The sequence below is a fragment of the Nelumbo lutea genome, chromosome 3 (assembly GCF_056320005.1).
Source record: "Nelumbo lutea isolate HS-2025 chromosome 3, American lotus-T2T, whole genome shotgun sequence".
NCBI classification, from domain to species: Eukaryota; Viridiplantae; Streptophyta; class Magnoliopsida; order Proteales; family Nelumbonaceae; genus Nelumbo; species Nelumbo lutea.
Genome location: NC_142686.1, coordinates 30,885,106 through 30,904,178, shown reverse-complemented (window position 1 = coordinate 30,904,178; position 19,073 = coordinate 30,885,106). Strand labels below are relative to the sequence as shown.

The 19,073-nt window shown below is 38.9% G+C and overlaps 2 protein-coding genes and 1 pseudogene across 6 annotated transcripts; 2 read left to right on the top strand and 1 right to left on the bottom strand.

The window, feature by feature from the left end:
• Positions 1–301: 301 nt before the first annotated feature.
• LOC148864004 (PHD finger protein MALE MEIOCYTE DEATH 1-like) lies at positions 302–3,049 on the bottom strand. The gene is made up of 3 exons (XM_088980244.1): positions 2,592–3,049; positions 2,181–2,424; positions 302–2,080 (listed from the first exon to the last, which is right to left on the bottom strand). The coding sequence occupies exons 1-3, from the start codon at positions 2,884–2,886 to the stop codon at positions 598–600; spliced, it is 2,022 nt and encodes a 673-aa protein (XP_088836370.1). The 5' UTR covers positions 2,887–3,049; the 3' UTR covers positions 302–597.
• A 1,897-nt stretch (positions 3,050–4,946) lies between these two features.
• On the top strand, positions 4,947–8,051 carry LOC148864003 (uncharacterized; annotated as a pseudogene).
• Positions 8,052–11,375: 3,324 nt separating this feature from the next.
• On the top strand, positions 11,376–17,242 carry LOC148864002 (binding partner of ACD11 1-like). Of its 5 annotated transcripts, XM_088979633.1 has the most exons (7): positions 11,376–11,596; positions 11,725–12,044; positions 13,013–13,087; positions 13,516–13,619; positions 13,699–13,774; positions 13,912–13,995; positions 16,461–17,242. In XM_088979633.1, exons 3-7 carry the CDS (start codon positions 13,019–13,021, stop codon positions 17,031–17,033), a joined length of 906 nt encoding a protein of 301 aa, XP_088835759.1. In that variant the 5' UTR covers positions 11,376–11,596; positions 11,725–12,044; positions 13,013–13,018; the 3' UTR covers positions 17,034–17,242. The 5 variants fall into 5 exon arrangements, with proteins under 5 accessions (XP_088835759.1, XP_088835758.1, XP_088835762.1 ...); XM_088979632.1 differs by lacking the exon at positions 11,725–12,044; XM_088979636.1 differs by lacking the exon at positions 11,725–12,044 and having other exon boundaries at positions 11,377–11,596; positions 13,013–13,122.
• Positions 17,243–19,073: the final 1,831 nt, after the last annotated feature.

Below are 19,073 nucleotides of genomic sequence, written 5' to 3'. Positions count from 1 at the left end.
TGGATCAGGTTCAGGTTGAAACAATGTATCGTCGGGTTAAGATTGAGAGAAACCCGTGCCAAATCCGACCCATTGACATCCCTAAATTGGGCTGCGTCGATGCACTTCAGATTTGTTTTGTGGGTGGGCTGCATCCACTAGGATTCCTGGAGCTGCACAAATAGGCCCATTAGAATCCTGAAAAATAAACTGAAAACCGATTTAACAAAATTCCGGCTTCCGAGCAATAAAGAACAGAAAATATTTTATTTTTATTTTTATTTTTTGAATCTTAGTATTAGAACGCACAGGACAAATGAAATGAATGGCATCACTTAAGAGATTAGAGAGCACAAAAGCAAAATTAAGTGGAAGACCTTGTTTTCTTTGTTTTGTTCGGATCAAAAAAGGTGAAAAAAAAAAAAAAGAATTAATGATGAAAGAAACTCCTGATTTCTCTCTAATGTGCACCTTGGGTGCACGAACTGCCCTTCCCATGCAACCAACACCAATAGCACTGCACAGCTGTCAGCTGCCACCGAGTTCCCAACATATAGTCATAAGAATTCCTAACATCCTACCGCGCATCCTAGCACCATATGCCCCCCAATTCAAATTTCATGCATACTCATACTCTGCCTCTGGCTCTAAATACAGGTTCACAGACATGGGCGGAATCATGTCAGCTCGGCACCTCTCACAGACGAACAGCGCTGGCACAGCTTCATCATCGACTATACCAGCACACCGCGTGTGCTGCCACACCTCACACACATCACAGGCCACCATCCTCTCCCCATCGTCATCCCTGGCCCCACACCTGCAATCCACCGTCCAATTATCGGCCCCACCCTCGTACCTCAAATCCGTCCGTAAGTCCACCCCGCAACCCTCCACCCATATGTGCGCACCCGACTCCAAGGCGCCAAATAGCACCTCCTCATCCTCCATTCCACCCACCCCTTCAACCTCCTTCGCCACGAACCACTCCAGCATGCCGTAAGTGTCCCTCAGTGCTTCCTCCGCTGCCACTTTCAGCTCCCCAACCGTCGCATACGGCGGGACCACCACCACCTCACCCGGTGGAAGCGGCCGAGTCAATTCGGACTCAACCTCGCCCACACTCGGCATGAAACGGCACACGAATCTCAGCAACTCGTCCTGTTCATCTTTAAACGGCCACTCCTTCATGAAGTGCTTCCCGTCCAGCACCACCCGACTCGCCAACCCTAGCAATTCCGATTCCGGGAACCCTTTCAGAACTCTCTGGTACAAAAACACTACGTCGCCGTAAACGTCGGCTCCCGGTTCAGGATCCGGAGGGGGATCCTCGACGGTGGGTTCCGGTGACTCGTCGACAGCGCTCTCACCGCTGCAGACTTCGTGAATTGTGTACTCCAACAATCTCGTCGCCGGGTTAACGGTACGACGGACGATGTGATTGCCGACGATGAAGTTGTTGAGGGACTTCAAAACGAAGTCGAGCAAGCCAGTGTCGCCGATGTGAAGCCGAGCCGCATCGCGAACATCCTGTCTAGACATCCCACGTTGGCCAATGCTCCTCGCTTTCTTCTCTTTCAGGGCTTCGACGATGACCTCCGCGGCGTACTGTAATCGTTTCGCAGGCCACCTGCTGTCCATGTTTGCAGCAAAAGGAGCGAATTTTCGGTACTTCACTGGCTTGTCCTTCGACGGCGATTTTCGTTGCCGGTAGATGCTAATTGAGGATTTTGAAGGACCTACAGCAGCGGCTGCCATGAGGGATTTTCTCTGAACGGGAGGTCGAGATTTGAGAGCCAGCATGAAGCGGAAGAGATCTCGCAGGGTAATCAACTGGGTTTCACTTACGTCTCTGTAGCTGCGAATGATTCGCATGATGTTTTTGTGATAGCTGGTGCTGACGAACTCGTCCATGATATGATCGAGATTCAGTGAGCTGAGAATCTCGAGAGCGTCGTTGTATTGTTCTTCTGTGACACCGAAGCTCCCCCGGCAGAACCTGTAACCCCATCTCCCGAACCAAGTGTGTCCATAAGCGACGCCGTAGAGTAGCCGGAGGTCCATGGATCTCTTCTTCGATGTATCCACTACTGTAATTTTCCTACAGAAAACATAAAAATAAAAATAAAGCCCTACTAAGTTCAGATCTAGAATCGGTTTCTTTCTCTTCTTCTCATTGTTGTTGGGTGATTCTTGCTTACCGGGCACGGAGAGTTGTGCAGATTCGATCCCAAAGATCCATGATCTCTCTTCCACAGAGATATTTCGATCCACCTTCGACTCCATTGAGGCAGAGAAGATGCCCAAAGCCATTACAGTGGATGAGTCCGTGCAAGAGATGGGTGTGAAGATCGAAAACGTTTCCTTCAAGAGGCTTGCTCCACTCGGCATCCTCAGGGATTATCATATGATATCTTCTCTTCGACACAAAATGGTGACTCCAACCTGCAATGAAATCAAGAACGCACCTTAGCACGAATCAAAACAAGCCCAAATCCCCAATTCAAAACCATAAACCCTAAATCAACAAAAGCAGCGAAGTCAGAAGACCAAACTGAAGAGAAATTGAAGAAAAAAAATCGTATCAAATTCGAATTTTGTTTCCTCCTTACCGACGCATCTGCAGTGATCACAGAAAGGGTGCAACGAGTGCTTCACGCTCTCTTCGATGGTGTAGAGAGGGACGACGACGCCATTGTTCTCGTTTACGAGCAACGTGGACCAGGTGGGCATACCTTCCACGTTGTAATCCTCAATCTCCCCGCATTCTTCAATGAAGGAACGGATGTTGTCTCGGAACGGTCCGGTGAGAATGATCGGGCATCCTGGATCGGCGAATGTGTGAAATCCATAGAGCTTGGGCTTGCGTTTTCTCTTCTTGCAGGCATCAAGGACTGTTATCGCCATTGGAGAAGCTCCTCTTTTCTTCTCCAAGACTTTCCTTCTTGAATCTTTCTCATACAGAGAGAGAGAGAGAGAGAGAGAGAGAGAGAGAGAGAGTTTTGGAATTCAATTGGTTCGAGAATCGAAGTTTGTTGCAGAGCTTGAATCTGCGGTTTCTAACTGAATGTCTTAAGCTCTTGCAAGTTGCATCGCGCGCTCGTTTTCTTAATTTCGAATGGGATGTCATTTTACGTAACTACCCCTACTGAGCAAGATACGTAGTGAAGTAAATATGAGGAATTTTTCAGTTTACTCTGGTCTATTTGCCATTGTCGCTGCAATCCGGAAGCCGGAGCGCGTGGAGTGTCAAGCAAGGAAGTGGCGAGTCGCAGCCAAGAAGAAATTAATTAAGGCCGTTAGATTTCAGTTAGTAGTTAGATAGACAGTTGATGACACAATTGCTGGCAAACTCAAGTAGCTCTCTCATAATTGAGGGTGATAATTTCTAGCCTGACCCGAATGCCCAGCCCGGCCCGGTCCACAATATGACGCACATAATATTATATTAACTATAGCATAAAATGCATAAATATTTATATATATTATTGTAATTGTATAAAATATATAGGCCCAAAAACTAGCTTGGGTCCAAGCCCGAGTTATAGCCCTCGTCATAAGTGCTAACTCCGGCCACTTAGGATCAACAATATGTGGCTTTATTGATTGGAGTTTACATTAATGGGTACACGGACGAAAGAAGATTCTTGACCCAAAGGTTACAAATGGATCGGCTGTCAACAAATGACAAATATTTGGACTCGAAACTATAGGTGGGAAGAAGGGAGACGGGACGGGGGAGGCTACAGGGAACTAAGTGACAAAATTAAGACCAGATCTTGGACAGTTAAACTGCTTTCACCGGCAGCAGGACCGATCAAATTAGCACTCCACTTGAGAACTCAAACTGTTTTTGGTCTTCTAAGTGTAATTTGATTGGTCCAAGTGGTTTGAGTTCTCAAGTGGAGTGCTAATATCAGCCCCAATTCTTTTGAAGTCTTAAAAGAAGGTAGATCAAGTGCGATTTAATTTGGTGTGAATAAATGGATTCTTTTTGGTTCAACGATCAAATGGCGAAGTTAGGCCATGTAAATTGATATAATAGTTTTTTATTTTTTTGAGTATTTGATGGTGAGGTTTGATTGATTAGATGGGCTTTTTATGATGGAGATTTACGATTGTTATATTTTAATGAATGGGAATTTTTGAAATGGAATATTGGTTTGATGGATAGTGAATGATAAAATTTTGGGTTGAAATTTAGTAAATAAACATTTTTTGAATGTCCTAATTTTAATGGAAAAGATGGATCTTTAATTTGAGGTGTGGATTTTGAGATCTAACTGAGTTGGGCTTTTTTATTAGGTGAGCTGAGGTGAAGATAAGAATGCAAGTTGGATTGTCTGGATAAAAGGTTTGGGTTAATATTCAGGACCATTCAAAATTTAACAAATGCTCAACTAAATCCGATTAGAAATGTAATTTGGGCAGGTTGAACCAAGTTTGAGGTCAAGTGAAGCCCAACTCAAGGTCAAACTCTACTTTAGGGTCAGTTTGGAAGGAGTATAAAATAAATATATATAATGCAAATACTTACAAAATAGTACAAAAATATAAGATTTTACATATTTGCATTTGTACTCCTTCCAAACTGAGCCTTACAACTTAGTCTCATCAATCCAAGTTTAACCCAGCAAAAATTGGGGCCAAGCCCAGGTCAGGAGTGAATGATGAAAGGAAAGTACACAAATATCGTTGAAAAATGCATATGTGTCGGAAAACTTTAAATTTTGATCAATACCAAATTACCAATTGTTTGGCTACCACTTCAATGATATTGGTTGATTGCTTATAAGGTATTTGGATATCAGTCCGCACCAACAACGAGAAATCCTCTCCTCCACTCGCCCACCCTATATAAACACCCACCTTCATCACCTTCTTCATCACTACTTTCGCCAGCGGCATCTGTCTTATAACTGCATAATCAATAAAGTCTTTCATTTGTGTAAAAGTATCTGATAGAGATGGTGCGTCAAATTGTCTTGTTGGCCCTTGTCTTCTTCGTCGTCGTCGGCGTTGCTGCCGATACAGCTCCCGCCGGGTCCACTCCGGCTGCAGGAGCCAACGCAACTGCATCCTTATCACCGGAAGCGTCTGCCAATTCAAGTGCTGGGCCAGCTGGTGCATTGTCTGGGGAAGCAGCAGCATCACTGGGACCAGCAGCTGAGGCCCTTTCAGGAGCAGCTGCGGGGCCTTCTGCCAATGACACCAAAAGCGCTACATCAGCCTTGGAGATCTCTTCCGCTTTCGCTGGTGTTGCTACCGCCATTGCCGGTTTCATCTTCCTCTGACCTGCTACAAAGGGTGTAGTACTACAGAGAGAAGTTTTAGGATGCCCATCAACTTTATTTGCACTGGTGCAAAAGCCTGTGAGTGCAAATGAGTTGATGACTGCAAACTGTCTTGTTTCTTTTCTTTTCTTTTCTTTTTGTTTTCCATTTTTGCTTTTTCTTGTTTATTTATGACATGTAACTAGTGTAAACCTCGATTAAATAAAACTAAACCAGAATTTACACCCTTCTGATGATTTACATTCTTATGCATTTGTATTTATGCAAATGAGATTTCAAACGCCGTGGAACTATGAAATCGTACAATGCTAATTAATTAAGGTCGTCGCTGATTCATTATATGACAAATTGGTTACGTTCAAATCCGAGCTTGGCTCTAGAAAAACCATCTGGATGGCCAAGTTCAACCCATTAAACAGATATAAAATCCTTGGTTGCAATGTGTTCTTAGCAGAAATAGGAAGTGCCAATCTTAAAACACCAATTTTCAATTAAGAATTTAGGGAATATAATGAGAATCAAAATTATATTTCTATTCATTGTTTTATCACCCCATAAAGATAAGCAATTATATTTTTCATTCACATTTCTGCTATATATAATCTATTTTTGTGCGTGTTATTTGTGCTCCATAAATATTATCTCTTCCTTATACCGATTATTGAACTAAGGTAAATTTACATTGAGTCATCTCATGGCATCGAAACCTAAGCGTTCAATGCCAAAAAAAAAAAACTAAGCGTAAATTTTTATTGTATATATTCTGTTTAATCCTTATTTTGAAATCCATTGTTTATAAGGTATTTGTCTATAAACCTAATTAATTTTGCATTTGATCCATCATTCATCATTCTAAAGTATAAAATTTACATAGTCTATATTAAATCTAAAATTACATTATATTATGAGAGATTTTCGAGCATAACAAAATAAATAACCAAAATTTCTTCAATGTTGGAGAACAATATAGATTAATATGTTTTAGTTTTTTACTGTTTTAAATTTTGATGTTGCGTATATGAAGCATACTTCTGACCAATTCAAGATTTCAAGGCATAGGATTATCGGATCAAATTAGATTTTACAATATAATGTGTAAATTAATTAAATCGAATTGGGATATTGCTTGATCCAATCTGAACCCAATCATAACTGCATATAAAAAGTACCTTTTTTGTATTAAAATTCTTTAAAAAAATTAAGTATAAAAATTTATTAATATTCTAAATGAATTGGATTTGAATATAGGTTTATTTATCTACCAGATTCAGATATTACTCCTATCAGAATTTTAATTCAATCCATTTGCAGGTTCTATCCCTAATTTTAGGGTTTTGGTAGGGGTGATCATTGACTTGGCACAGGATGCCGATGGGATGAGCAATTATAGACTAAGGGTTTAACATAGGTGTGGGCTCAGCCTGCACTCTAGGCTTGAAAAATATGCCCAAGCTCAGTCCTACATGGGACAAAGTCCAAGACTCCAAGGGAAGAACTCAAGTTTTCAGAACTGACCAAAAAGTTGGGAGTACAATTTCAACTTGCATTTTTTTGGGTAAAATACAAAAACCTCCCCTCAATTTTCTGATAATTATAAAAACCTTCCCTGAAGTTTCATTTTAGAAAAAACCTCCCCTAGATTTTCAATGTCGAAGACAGAAAACGTTAAACCAATGAATCAGATTTTTAAAATACATATTTTACCCTTTTACAAATTAGTTTGCATCTATTTTTACCGTACGTCGACAGAAGGGCTTTCAAAAGGCTCTGCATCGTTCTTCACTCATCCTTTCCTTTGGTTGGAGGAGATCGAAGATGGAGGGTTAAGCAGGAAGGCAGATAGGTGAGGGAAATAGAGAACCGCTTTCTACCACTCCAAAAGCCATTCCTTTCTCTCTTCCTTCCCGATCTTTATGCACGTATGCCTTCTTTCTATTAATCTCTCTTCATTGTGTTCTCTCCACAAACAAAACAAACCCAAAACCCAGAAAAAAATCAAAATCCCATTTGAATTTGGAAGCTAGTGTTAGCCTTCCTCGTGTAAGAGTCAATGGCATCAGGAGTTACCATCTTTACTATTGTTACCAGTGCCAACGGACAATCAAGGTTGCCCCTGTAGGTTTGTTCTTGACCTCACTGGTTTTGATTCCTCTCCTAAGGCCCGGTTATTGGAATCCCTGTCTCTCATGCTTGACCCCCCCTATGCGTCGGCTTGTTCATGATTTCGACGGGAGATTTCGCTTGGAACCGGAGGTTGAACTTCGGAACTGGCCCAGACATTTGGTTATAGTTTGACCCACTAACCATCCTCATCCGACTGGAACCATGTCCCCGCTGGAAAATCCGCTTTCCCGGGCTGCTGACCCTAGAGATTAATTTGTCGGGCTAAGGCTGAATGAGCTGCTTGAAGAATTGACCCAGAATGACTGACTAGGTCCGCCTCCAGCACCTACTTCAGCCATTGATGCCATGCCGAGAGTGAAAATAATAGATACCCATTTGAAGGATGATTCACATTGTCCAGTTTGTAAGGAGGAGTTTAAGATTGATGAGGAAGTTAGGGATATGTCGTGTAAGTGAGTTTACCATTGCGACTGCATTGTTCCCTGGTTGCAAATTCACAATTCTTGCCCAGTTTGCTGGCACGAACTACAGGCTTCATTTGACAATGATCTTTGTATTGATGATGTTGTGGATTCTAAAAGGGAGGAGGTTAGTAATCGCCGCCGGCATAAGAGCCACCAACGAAAGAAAAGTTTCAAGTTTCAACCGAGGTAAAATTGTATTACTTCTTTATCTCATTCACTTACGGTGGTTGTTCTCACAGACCAAAATTGCGGGCAGATCCAAAAGAGCTGCCATATGGAGTGCTTCGAACAACTGGCCTTGATTGGCTGCACCATCACCGTACATAGAGAACGTGACAGTATGATCTTTGGAGTACTTCTGCACGAACAATTCCATGCCCACCATAGAAGCCAAAGTCCTTGTAGATATGCATGGAGCCTCCCTTTCCCTTAGAGCAACCACCTTGACGACCCATCAGTTCAGCAAAGCACTCAATAAGGGTCCCGCTCCGGCCGAGGAAAATATAGTGATCCCGGTAGGCGGTGATGGTGCAGTCATTCTTCGTGATGGCAACTCCCATGCCAACAGAGATGGCTTCTTGGCCATCATAGAGATGACAGAAATTGTGGATGACCTTAGCCTTGTAGAGTGAGTCCGCAACGATCTCCATACAGTGCATGATGGCCATGTCTCTAAAAAAACTAAGGAGTTCCTTTGGGGTGGTTTCAACAGTGTGGGTGGGTGGGTCGATCTTGTGGCCAGTGAAGGGGACACTGATTTCGACGGTGATGACAGAAGTGTCATTGATAGATGAGGAGAACAAGCGACCATGTGATGGTATCAATAAAAATAGATGCAAACTAATTTGTAAAAAGGGTAAATAGGTATTTTGAAAATTTGATTCATCGATCTAATGTCTTTGTCATTGACGAAAGGAAGATTTTTGTTGAATTCTTTAAAAATTGAAGGGAGGTTTTTGCTAAAATGAAACTTTAGGAGAGGTTTTTATGATTGTCAGAAACTTCAGGAGAAGGTTTTGTATTTTACCTTTTTTCTTTGGTCCTGGTGCAAACCCGATTTCAGGTTAGCTGTAGGGGAAAAACCAGGCTAGATAAGGAAATTTGTTAGCTAAGATGAGCCGGGAATGATCTGTTTTTGGGAGAGGGTTATTCTCTCATTATTTTTTTAGTTTTTTTTTAATCAAAAATAGGTTAGAGGGTAGGTCTTAAGCCTGTCGACCCCTGAAATAGGCCAAACTCACCAACTCTTCTTATTTGGTATATCGACCCACCCATACGGGCCAATACATGATAAAATTTTAAACCTCGTTTAAGTGAGTGTTCTTGGATATTAATTGTTTTTTCTTGTTATAAGTTTTAAAAATAAATCATTTGATTTGAAAACATATTGGTCCTTGAAACAACAAATATATAGAAAACATGTTAGTGGTTGTATGTTATTTTTTTTATGTTCGGAAGTGGAGTCCTTGAAACTTGGAGGAGAAGCTCTAAAGCACGTATGAGACAGCCAAATCCATTCCTATGTGAGAGTAGAAGAGCTATGGAGCAGAGAAAGGTGTTGGTTTAGAAAAGACTCTTATGGTGCCTCTTGATCGAATTGTGACCGTTGATCACATCAATGATTAGCTTCACACCAAAAACCAAAGTTGCCCTTCGCGAACCACGCGAGTGCGCACAAAATGCACCTCTAAAACATCTCAATGCGTTATACATGTACCGCAAGCCCTCATACTCTCCTTTTTTATATCTAAGAAGTGTAAATCATCTCCTACTAAAAAACCCAAAACAAATCTTGTAATTTTCCAATGTGGGACAAGTTAAAAAATCGGTTTTAATATTAATAAGAGAAAAAACTATTTTTCAAAACATGTGTGCAAACCCCATTAGATTTAATCTTTAATGAGATTAAAATCCAAAATTTTTCATTTTCAAAAATGGGTTGAAAAACATGTTTTCATTTGCCACCATTTTTCATAAATTACACAATATCTGTACTTCAAAATTTGATTTTGTTTTTCAAGAACATGAAATGCTTTTTAAAATAAAATCATCTTGTTAATCCTTTTTAAAATAATACAATTGAAGAACATGTTATTATTTTTTTCTGGAAATTTCAAAAACAAATATAAACAGAAAAAAAAAATAAACATTCACACGTTGTAGAACAATTACTGCCTAAAACATCAAGTTCGTATTGTTTTACAACGATAATAAAACATAAAACTGAGTATCAAAAAAGGTTCAATTAGGCTCGATAGGAAACTTCACAAACCAAAACTTGTACTATTTAAGTTGGACTCGTTTAGTAATTGAGGCTATATATTGGGTCTTGAATTGCACATTTTATTAGACGAGCTTAAATGGCTCACGGATAACTTGATTCATTCTACCGCTACCTAGCAAAAAATTATCAGTTAAGTGATTGGTAATTGTGGGCTATTTTGGGTAATTAAGGAGAACTTTGGCTGTCTACGTTTGACAGCTTGGGCTGTCAAAAGAAGGATTCTGACACTAATTTTTTAAAAATCAAATTGAAAATGAAACCATTCTAATCACTATTTTCTGGTTCAGTGATTCAATCGTCTGAGTCGAATGGTTCAACCTATAATGTCATAAATAAAATAAAACAAAAAAATTAAAAATAACAACAATTATCATAAAATTTAAAAAAAATACAAGGAAAAAATGCAAAAAAAAAATCACATGGAAAACCAAAAATATAAATATAAAAAAATAAAACTTAGCAAATATAAAAAAATAATGAAAATTACAAAATTGAGAGAAGTCACCGCTAGTGTCACAATCACAGAGAGAGGGAAATGAAACCGTTGGTGAATGCTGTTGTGGTTTAGTTGCAGATTAAAATAACCGCTGCAAAACTGAGAAAGGAGGTCGTCGTTGCAAAACTGGCAAAGGAGAAAAAAAAATCAAAAGCTAAGAAAGGAGGTTGCCGCTGCAGAACTGGTGGAGGAGAAAAAATCAAAAAGTTGATGAGAAAGGAGGTCGTCACTGTAGAACCGGAGGAGGAGGAAAAAATCCAAAAACTGAGTAAGGAGGTCGTCGCTACAAAACCGCCGATCGTTGTAGGTTGTCGTAAGTCTTTGGATATCATTGGGGGTCGGAGGTAGATGGTCTCGACCGCTCGACAACTCAAGTGAGAAACAGAGAATGAGAAAGAATAGTACGTTGCCGCTGCAAAACCGCCGGTGACTGGTCAGCATAGTTTGTCGAACGGTTTGATGGTTTGACCATCTGAGTCAGCGGTTCTCTTACCATTTCAACGTTTTTTTTCAGAATTAACGGTCCAGAGCAAAATCGGATCTAGTGATCTATCCGGTCTCGAATCGAACGGTCCGACTCCCGGTTCAGTCCGGTTTTCAAAACCTTGTCTAACACATTAGCTAACCTAACAATACGTTTGGCAGCGATACTGTTACACAATCCATCGACAGCCCAGGCTATCGAACGTGGACGGCCAAAGTTCTCTCTAGGGGGCGCGCGGCAAAGTTGTTGCTGAGACAATTCGCTGCCAACGTGTCGTCAGTTAAAACGAAAAAACCACTCATTCCATCATCGTCCCATCTCTCTCTGCTACTCAGTCTCAACAGAAGAATTTTATTTCTGATATTCTCCGATTTCTCGTTCCCCACTTCTACAGCATTTTCCCTTTCGATTACCATTTCTTCAGAGATCGCCATTGTTTCTGCGGATTCCGCCAATACCCTTCAAATGTCGGTATGTTGTTGATTTCTCGATACTTATTTTCTGGGTTCAGAGATGCTCTATGTTGGAAAATTACTTCACGAATCAGGATATTGTTACATGTGTAGCATGTGAGATTGGGTTTGATTGTTTTCGAACAGGTTTCTAGTTGAATTTTGATGTATCGTTTAGACATGTACATTGTTAGAGATCTGGGAGTTTAGTTGTGTTCTGCGTGCTCGTAGAGGAAGAGTTGATTCTGATGGGTAGATGATTATGCTTCATCGGTTGTAGACCCGTGTTTAGGTTTCCTGTGGGGTTGTTTGTAATATAATCAGGCCGAGAAGCATTGCTCTTTGTTTTGTAGCTGGAGAGAGTTGACAGGTTCGCCACAGACGGTTTCAGTTTCTTCCTCGAGATTAGCAGCAGTAAATTGATGAATCCGTATGTTTCTTGGAAGGGTTCACCCTGTAATGTTTAGGTATTGTTTCAGGATTTGTAGGACTGTACATTGTATTGAATAAGATTGTTCAAATATCTGAGATGATTGTTTGTAGATGTTCATATTGATTTTAAAGGGGTGGCATCAATGAGAGAGAGAGAGAGAGAGTTTTGAATTTTAGGCTACAGTTGAGTTGAAGGTTAGTTTGAGGAAGGCAGGGGTAATGATATTGTTTCAAGTTTTGAGGTGCAATCAGAAAGTTGACCAATGCTTACCAATTTACAGAACAAGGGGCAATGCCTGAAGATAGCAGAATCGTTTTAAGTTTTGATGCTTCTGAGAATGTTCTGACATTCTTGGTTCCACCATGAGCCTTCCCAGATTAAAATTTTCATTCTTCAATCTCTTCGTGTCACATGGGGGGTTTTAGGACTGGTTTTGCTGATATTTCAGTGGTTGGTTGAGGCAGATTGTAAACAAATTTTTAGGCTCATTACAATCAGAGTCGGTGACCACTGTTTATTAATTTGCATAACAAAGGGTGTTGCCTGAAGATAGTAAAATTGTTTTAAGTTTTGGTGCTTCTGAGAATGTTCTGACATTCTTGGTTCCACCATGAACCTTCCCAGATTAGAGTGTTCATTCTTCATTTTTTTTTCATGTCACATGGGGGATATTGGACTGATTTGACCAACATTTCAGTGGATGGTTGAGGCAGCTTCTAAGCAAATCTGTAGGTTCATTATTGCTATAATCAAAGTGACCTTTACTGTAAAATGCTAAAGTACCACCATTGTTGTTTGGGATGACTTCTTTCCACTCTGAAAGTTCAGTTATTGTTGATGATTATCTACATCTTTTCCGCTATGTTGTTTTATAGGGGCAAATAATCATGTATCACAATTTCAATTAAGCATATTCTTGTTATCATTGTTTCTTCGCCTTTCTTACTTCATTGTTTTACTTTACTCTCTGAGAATCACCTAATTGGCCATTGTCATGTGCAGGTCCCAATGGATCATCATGATCCAAGAATGGGAATAGATCTCCCATTATCAAATTGGACAATCAATGTTTCGGATGTGAGGATAAAGCTTATTTGGAATTCTATTAGTTGGTGCACATTACTATACCTTTCTATTCATGATCATGCTGGGTTTTTACTAGTGATGCAGCAGAATCTCTATGCCATCCTTCAATACAAAGGGAGATGTTTTTGCACCTCCATTGACTTATAAAGTCTCTGCTTTGATGCACAAAGAGAGAAGATACTATATAAAATCAAATTAGCTGATTCTGTTACTGGCATTGTCTGCTGCTTCACTTTACACAACCATTATGTCATAAGCATCCATTGATCTCAATAAAACTAATTTTTTTCATTTTAACTTTTTTCTTTTGTTATGTATTAGAGTTTTTATAAGGCTGTTCAAAACAAAAAAGAAAAAAATAAAAAAAATCTTGATGGCATCATTTGAATTTTCATCACGCTTACTATTTTATATTACAGATAAGAACAGTCAAGGTGAGCAATATTTCACTAGCTGCATCTGAACACGATATTAAAGATTTTTTCTCTTTCACTGGTGATATTCAATATATTGAAATGCAAAGGTTTGTTTTGTTTCATGTTTTAACTCTACTACTTGTTTCCTTATTGTAACCGACTCTAATTTAGAATCTCTACTTGCAGTGAATCGGAAAGGTCTCAGCTTGCATATGTTACTTTCATGGATTCACAGGGTGCAGACACAGCAATACTTCTGTCGGTTTGTACCTTTTCTACTATAGAAAGTTTTATCTGGACCTTGAATTTTATGGTTAAAATTCTCTGATGACTTTCAAGCAAAGGAATATACAACCCTTATTCTGGAAGTTCTCTGACTACCACATTTACATGATTCAGGGTGCCACAGTTATTGATCATTCTGTCACCATAACACCTGTTGAAAACTACCAATTGCCTCCTGAAGCTTTTCCACCAAACGAGGTACATTCTTAGACTTCCTGTCAAATAGTTGTCATATTTTTTTTTTGTATCTATAGTGTACTGTCACTTAAAAATATTGAAGTTGCTGCAGTTGTTATATTTGGTAAGTAATTGAATCTGGTTGTCTTTTAAGTTAGCAGCACATGATTTTGATCCATAGTTGTATAGTTTGTGGATACAAAAGGAACTGGTTGTAGAACACTTGAATGCCTATTATTTATAGATATCATGATGGTAACTAAACCTGATAACAAATTTTAAGTTGAAGGTACTGCAACTTGGATAAAGTAGGCAAAGAAATTGATTGTTTTTCTTTTTAAACTCCCAAAAGCTATTTTCCAACCCAACAACATTCTATTTGAAAAACCCATATAATAATGATGTGTCATACTGAATGTTCCTTTCCAAAGTAATGCTAATGAAACTAATTAGGAAAAGGACTTGGCTTGTATTTTAATGTATTTCCATTAATATTCTCTATATATCACTTTCGGTATATCCTATAGTACATAGTTATATGCACCAATTTATATGATTATGTACCTTTGAATGTTATTGGGTATGGAATCTAGAAATGCTGGATTCTGAGTCTCTCAAGGGTGGAAGCACTCAAATTCTGGTAGGATACTGGACACCAGAATGAGTGTTCTCTCTCAACCTCTTCCCCTCATGTTCACTTTCTCATTTTTTTTTGTTTAAATAGTGTAATTTTTTTCCTTTCTCTTACATAGGTCTATCAATTCTTTTCCCTTTTTATTTGGTATTTTATCTTCAACTGGGTGTGGAGGTAATAGTTTCTGTAAGCATCTTGGTAGGTCAGGTCTGGTATTGCAACATCTAATTTATTACGGGATGAAGTGAGCCAGCTAAGGGTTGAGATTGACTCCAATAGGGTCAAAGAGTAAACCCAACCTGCACTGAACTCAATGCATCACCATACACTCATGCTTGTGCTGTTCCTTACAAAATAGGTACTGAAAAATAGGAAACAGGAAGGGTAACCAGGGCATTGACCATAAGTAGCATTGTGACTTCGTTGCATTACTACAATAAGTAGTCCATGGTCCTTATACCAGATTAGAAAAGTGTCATAGATTTGGTTTTGAGAATAAGATTCCCCTTGTCACATGATTGAAGAACCTTGAAATAAAAGAGCATAAAATTGGTCTTGAGTAACAAAAAAGGTAGATGAGAGGCTAATGGGAAAGGCAAGGAATTTTATCACTACAGGTTTTTTGATACATGACTACATGAAGAAATGGACAATGCTAGAAATAGAATAGAGATGGTAGTAGCTAAATTAAAGGATATTCTTACAGAGTTCATAAAATAAAGGGTGGCTTTCATCAACTATCAATCACTTGGTATCAGATCAGAGAATAGTACTGTTCTCTTTTCTTCTTCTTCACTTTATCTTTTCTTTCTCCTTTAATACTCTGGTTGTTTGCTGGATTTATTTTATTGATTAAATTATTTGGTATCAGATCAGAGAATAGTTCTTCTATTTTAGTTTTCCTGGCCATTTTATCATTAGAAATATTAATTAACTTGGTTGATGATACTAATTCAGGCGAATCAGGCAATCGCCATACAATATTCATTGGGATATAAGGAAATTTTCAAAAATTATTGTCCACACATAAGTAGTAATCCTTGATGGAAAATATGGAGACCATATTTGTTTCCAAAAAAGATCCATGTACCCCAATCAGCATGCTGTACAAGGATTTGAAAGAAAAAATACCACTATGTAGTTGATCATAGTCTCGTGTCTTCACTTTCTTGGAAATATATTTTCAGCAGAGCCTTGCTAATAAGCCAACTAAGTATTAGTTTCTGCCGAACAAAAAAAAAAAAAAAAGGTATTAGTTTCCCAGTCATTGTGAAGACTAAAAAATTTTGAACTTAAAACAACTTCACTGATAATCAACTCATAACCATCCATAAAAGTTGCATTTTTCTTCCACCATTTGATAGAGAAAGGGGGCCTGTCTAAGAAGTCTGCCACCACAATAAAGCTCCTATCAAAAGCCTATTCATCTCCTTTTCCCACTCTGAATGCTCTAGAGTTTTTGAAGTCCCAGTGAGTTTTTGAGGATCTTTCTTCTTACAGTTTAAACTAATCAGAGAGCATATACATATGCAATTTCTGATTGTTTCTTGGATTTGTCATTTACTTATTTATATGGAAGCATGTTGTGCTAAGCCTTGTGCTTGGAACTATCTCTTCTTATTAGATGGAAATATGATTTGTTAATGAAATTGAAACTTTTCACCTATGTACTGTCACGACTCATGAGTAAGTATTATTTTTAGTAGATTTTGACTATTGATTTCATATTCAAATTTGTGCAAGTATTAAATAGGTAGGTTGCATATTCATATTTATATTTTAAGCTTGATGTCAATTCTGCACATATTGACGGATTAAATCCTTCTAATGATATCTCAAAATGTTCTTGAAGCCCTCTAGTACCAATTCTGCTGTTAAAAAGGCTGAGGATGTGATGAGTACCATGCTGGCCAAGGGCTTCATACTGGGGAAGGATGCTATCAACAAGGCCAAGGCCTTTGATGAGAGGTTCCAGCTGACATCAAATGCATCTGCCACAGTTGCATCCCTTGATCGGAAGATGGGCCTTAGTGTGAAAATAAGTGTTGGGACTGCTGTGGTAAATGAGAAGGTGAGGGAGGTGGATGAGCGATTCCAAGTGATTGAGAAGACAAAGTCAGCCCTTTCATTGGTTGAACAGAAGGCAAGCAGTGCAGGGTCTGCACTCATGAGCAATCCTTACGTATCAATTGGGGCATTATGGGTGTCAAGTGCCTTAAGCATGGTTGCCAAGGCAGCAGAGGATGTCAGCATGATGACAAGGAAGAAAGTTGAGAAGGCTGAGGAGGAGAAGGAGACAATTCATCAAGAGAAGACGGGGATTATTAATGATTTTTCACAAATTCATCTTGATGAACCTTCAGCTAGGGAGTCTCCTGTTGTGTCAATTTCTTCTCCTGATGATGCAAAACTTGGTATTATATAATCACACTGTTGTTTTTTTTTTTTTTTATCTCAGTTCCATGTCATTTTCTTTTTTTTTTTTTTTTTTCCAGTTTGTTGTATATCTTTTCTCTGGTGGGGAGTGGTTGACGATACCTTCTTTAGTTAAATTTGTTTCTATTGGTATTGAACTTTGTTTAGAATGCTTGGTTGTCCCAGAATCATATTTCAAGTTGATTATTCCAACGGTAATGTGGAATGCCCGTATACAATTTCTGCTACAAGTTCCCTTTTCATATTTTAATGAACATGGTTCTTGCTTCAACTGAATACTTTTCCTAAAGAAACCAGATGGTTAAGTCGATAGTGGTGAAAGTAACCATTCTAAAGCACAAATTGTTCTCAAGGCATTGATGAATTGATAATTCTCAAGGTATTCTCAAGATGAACTTCAATGAAAGGAAGTTAAGAAAAACATGTGAGAGAAGTTAATTGACCGAATGCGAATGGGGGCAAAATGTTGGCATCCAGGTCTGGGGGATCTTTGTCACAAAACAAAGTTCGGGGGCTATCACTTCCCCTAAGTACAGGTGGCTATCTGTAATTTAGCCTCTTTTTATATATTCTCTTCTTACCCCTTCTTTCATTAACCTAGCTACCTTCACCCATTTCGGGCGTCTGGATCGAACTACTAACAAACAACCCAAGCAGCTCACGGTTTTATGCCACATGTCCTCAATATGGGAAATTGGGAATTGTAACTGGTTTTCATGTTTCTTCTCACAGAATCTCATATGTCCATCCAAATTTTCATGCTATTCTTGGGATTCCGCTTTGAGGTTCAAAGATTTTGTAGTTGATAAAATTAGCCAAAAGTTGCAAAATTAGAAATCCAAGCTATTACCTCAATTTGGTAGAGGTGTATTGTTAAAAAGCATTGTTGAAGCCATTCCCCAATTACTTTCTATCCACATCTCTTTGTCAAGAGTGTGGGAGGGAAATTAATGCATTATCATATAATTTTTGGTGGGGTTGCTTGGATAAGGACAAATTCAATTATATGAAGTAGGATTCAATAATGCGATCAAAACAAGATGGTGCTATCGGACTCAAATTAGAAATAAAGCATTGATTTTTGGTTGGATTTTTTATTGTTTCATGCCTCTAAGATTTACCTAACGAAACAACCAAGAAATTCAAGGGTCCAATTGGATTAGGGAGAGAGAAGGGGTTAGTCACCCCTCTTCCAAGTTGCAATAGCAACCCAACCTTGAGTTTTGTCGAGACTTAATTCCTATAAAAATTTCAATGTGAAGAATTGATGGAATGGTGTGCTTTAGCAACAGAATAAAAGCTTCCAATCAATGAATAATATCTTAAAGGTTTGCACTGTACTTTTGGCCTAATCAAAGCAACATATGAAGGACTTTGCTTTGGATAGATTCTTCGCGTACTGGAATTAAGGTTTCGTTGTTCTGAGTTTCTTCAAAGAGTTCACCAAAAACTACTTGGTTGCCAAATGGATTTTATCTTGGATGATTGGAGATGTTCTAGGATGATTATTTTTATACTTTTGGCTTGATATGAGGGTCTATTTTGTAGAGAAAATCAGGGAATAAGTTATGAAATTTGTTATACATGTTTCCAAGGTTTCAGGACTGCAAAAAAAATTGATATTATCGAATGTTTTAGGGTCTGTTTGGTTTGCAGGAATAGGGGTCTAGAATTGAAATCAGAATGAGCTATTCCGATTCCAACTGTTTGGTTGGGCGGAATTGGAATCCCATTCTCATTCTTGCTAGAATGGCATTCCCCCATTTGAGGGAATAGCCATTTCCTGCCCTTCTCTTGGGAATGAAATCCCATTCCTACTTATTTTAACTCTCATTCTCATTTCTGTCTGAACCAAACAGACTATAGGAATGGATCATTCCAGTTCCGATTCCGGAGGATTTTGATTTCGATTCTGTCTACAAACCAAACGGACCCTTAGTGTGTAATGAGTACTAGATGAATCAATTCTCTCTTGATTTGTAATAATTTATAGAGTTTCTATCGCCAAGTCTTTGATGTGCCAAAAGAA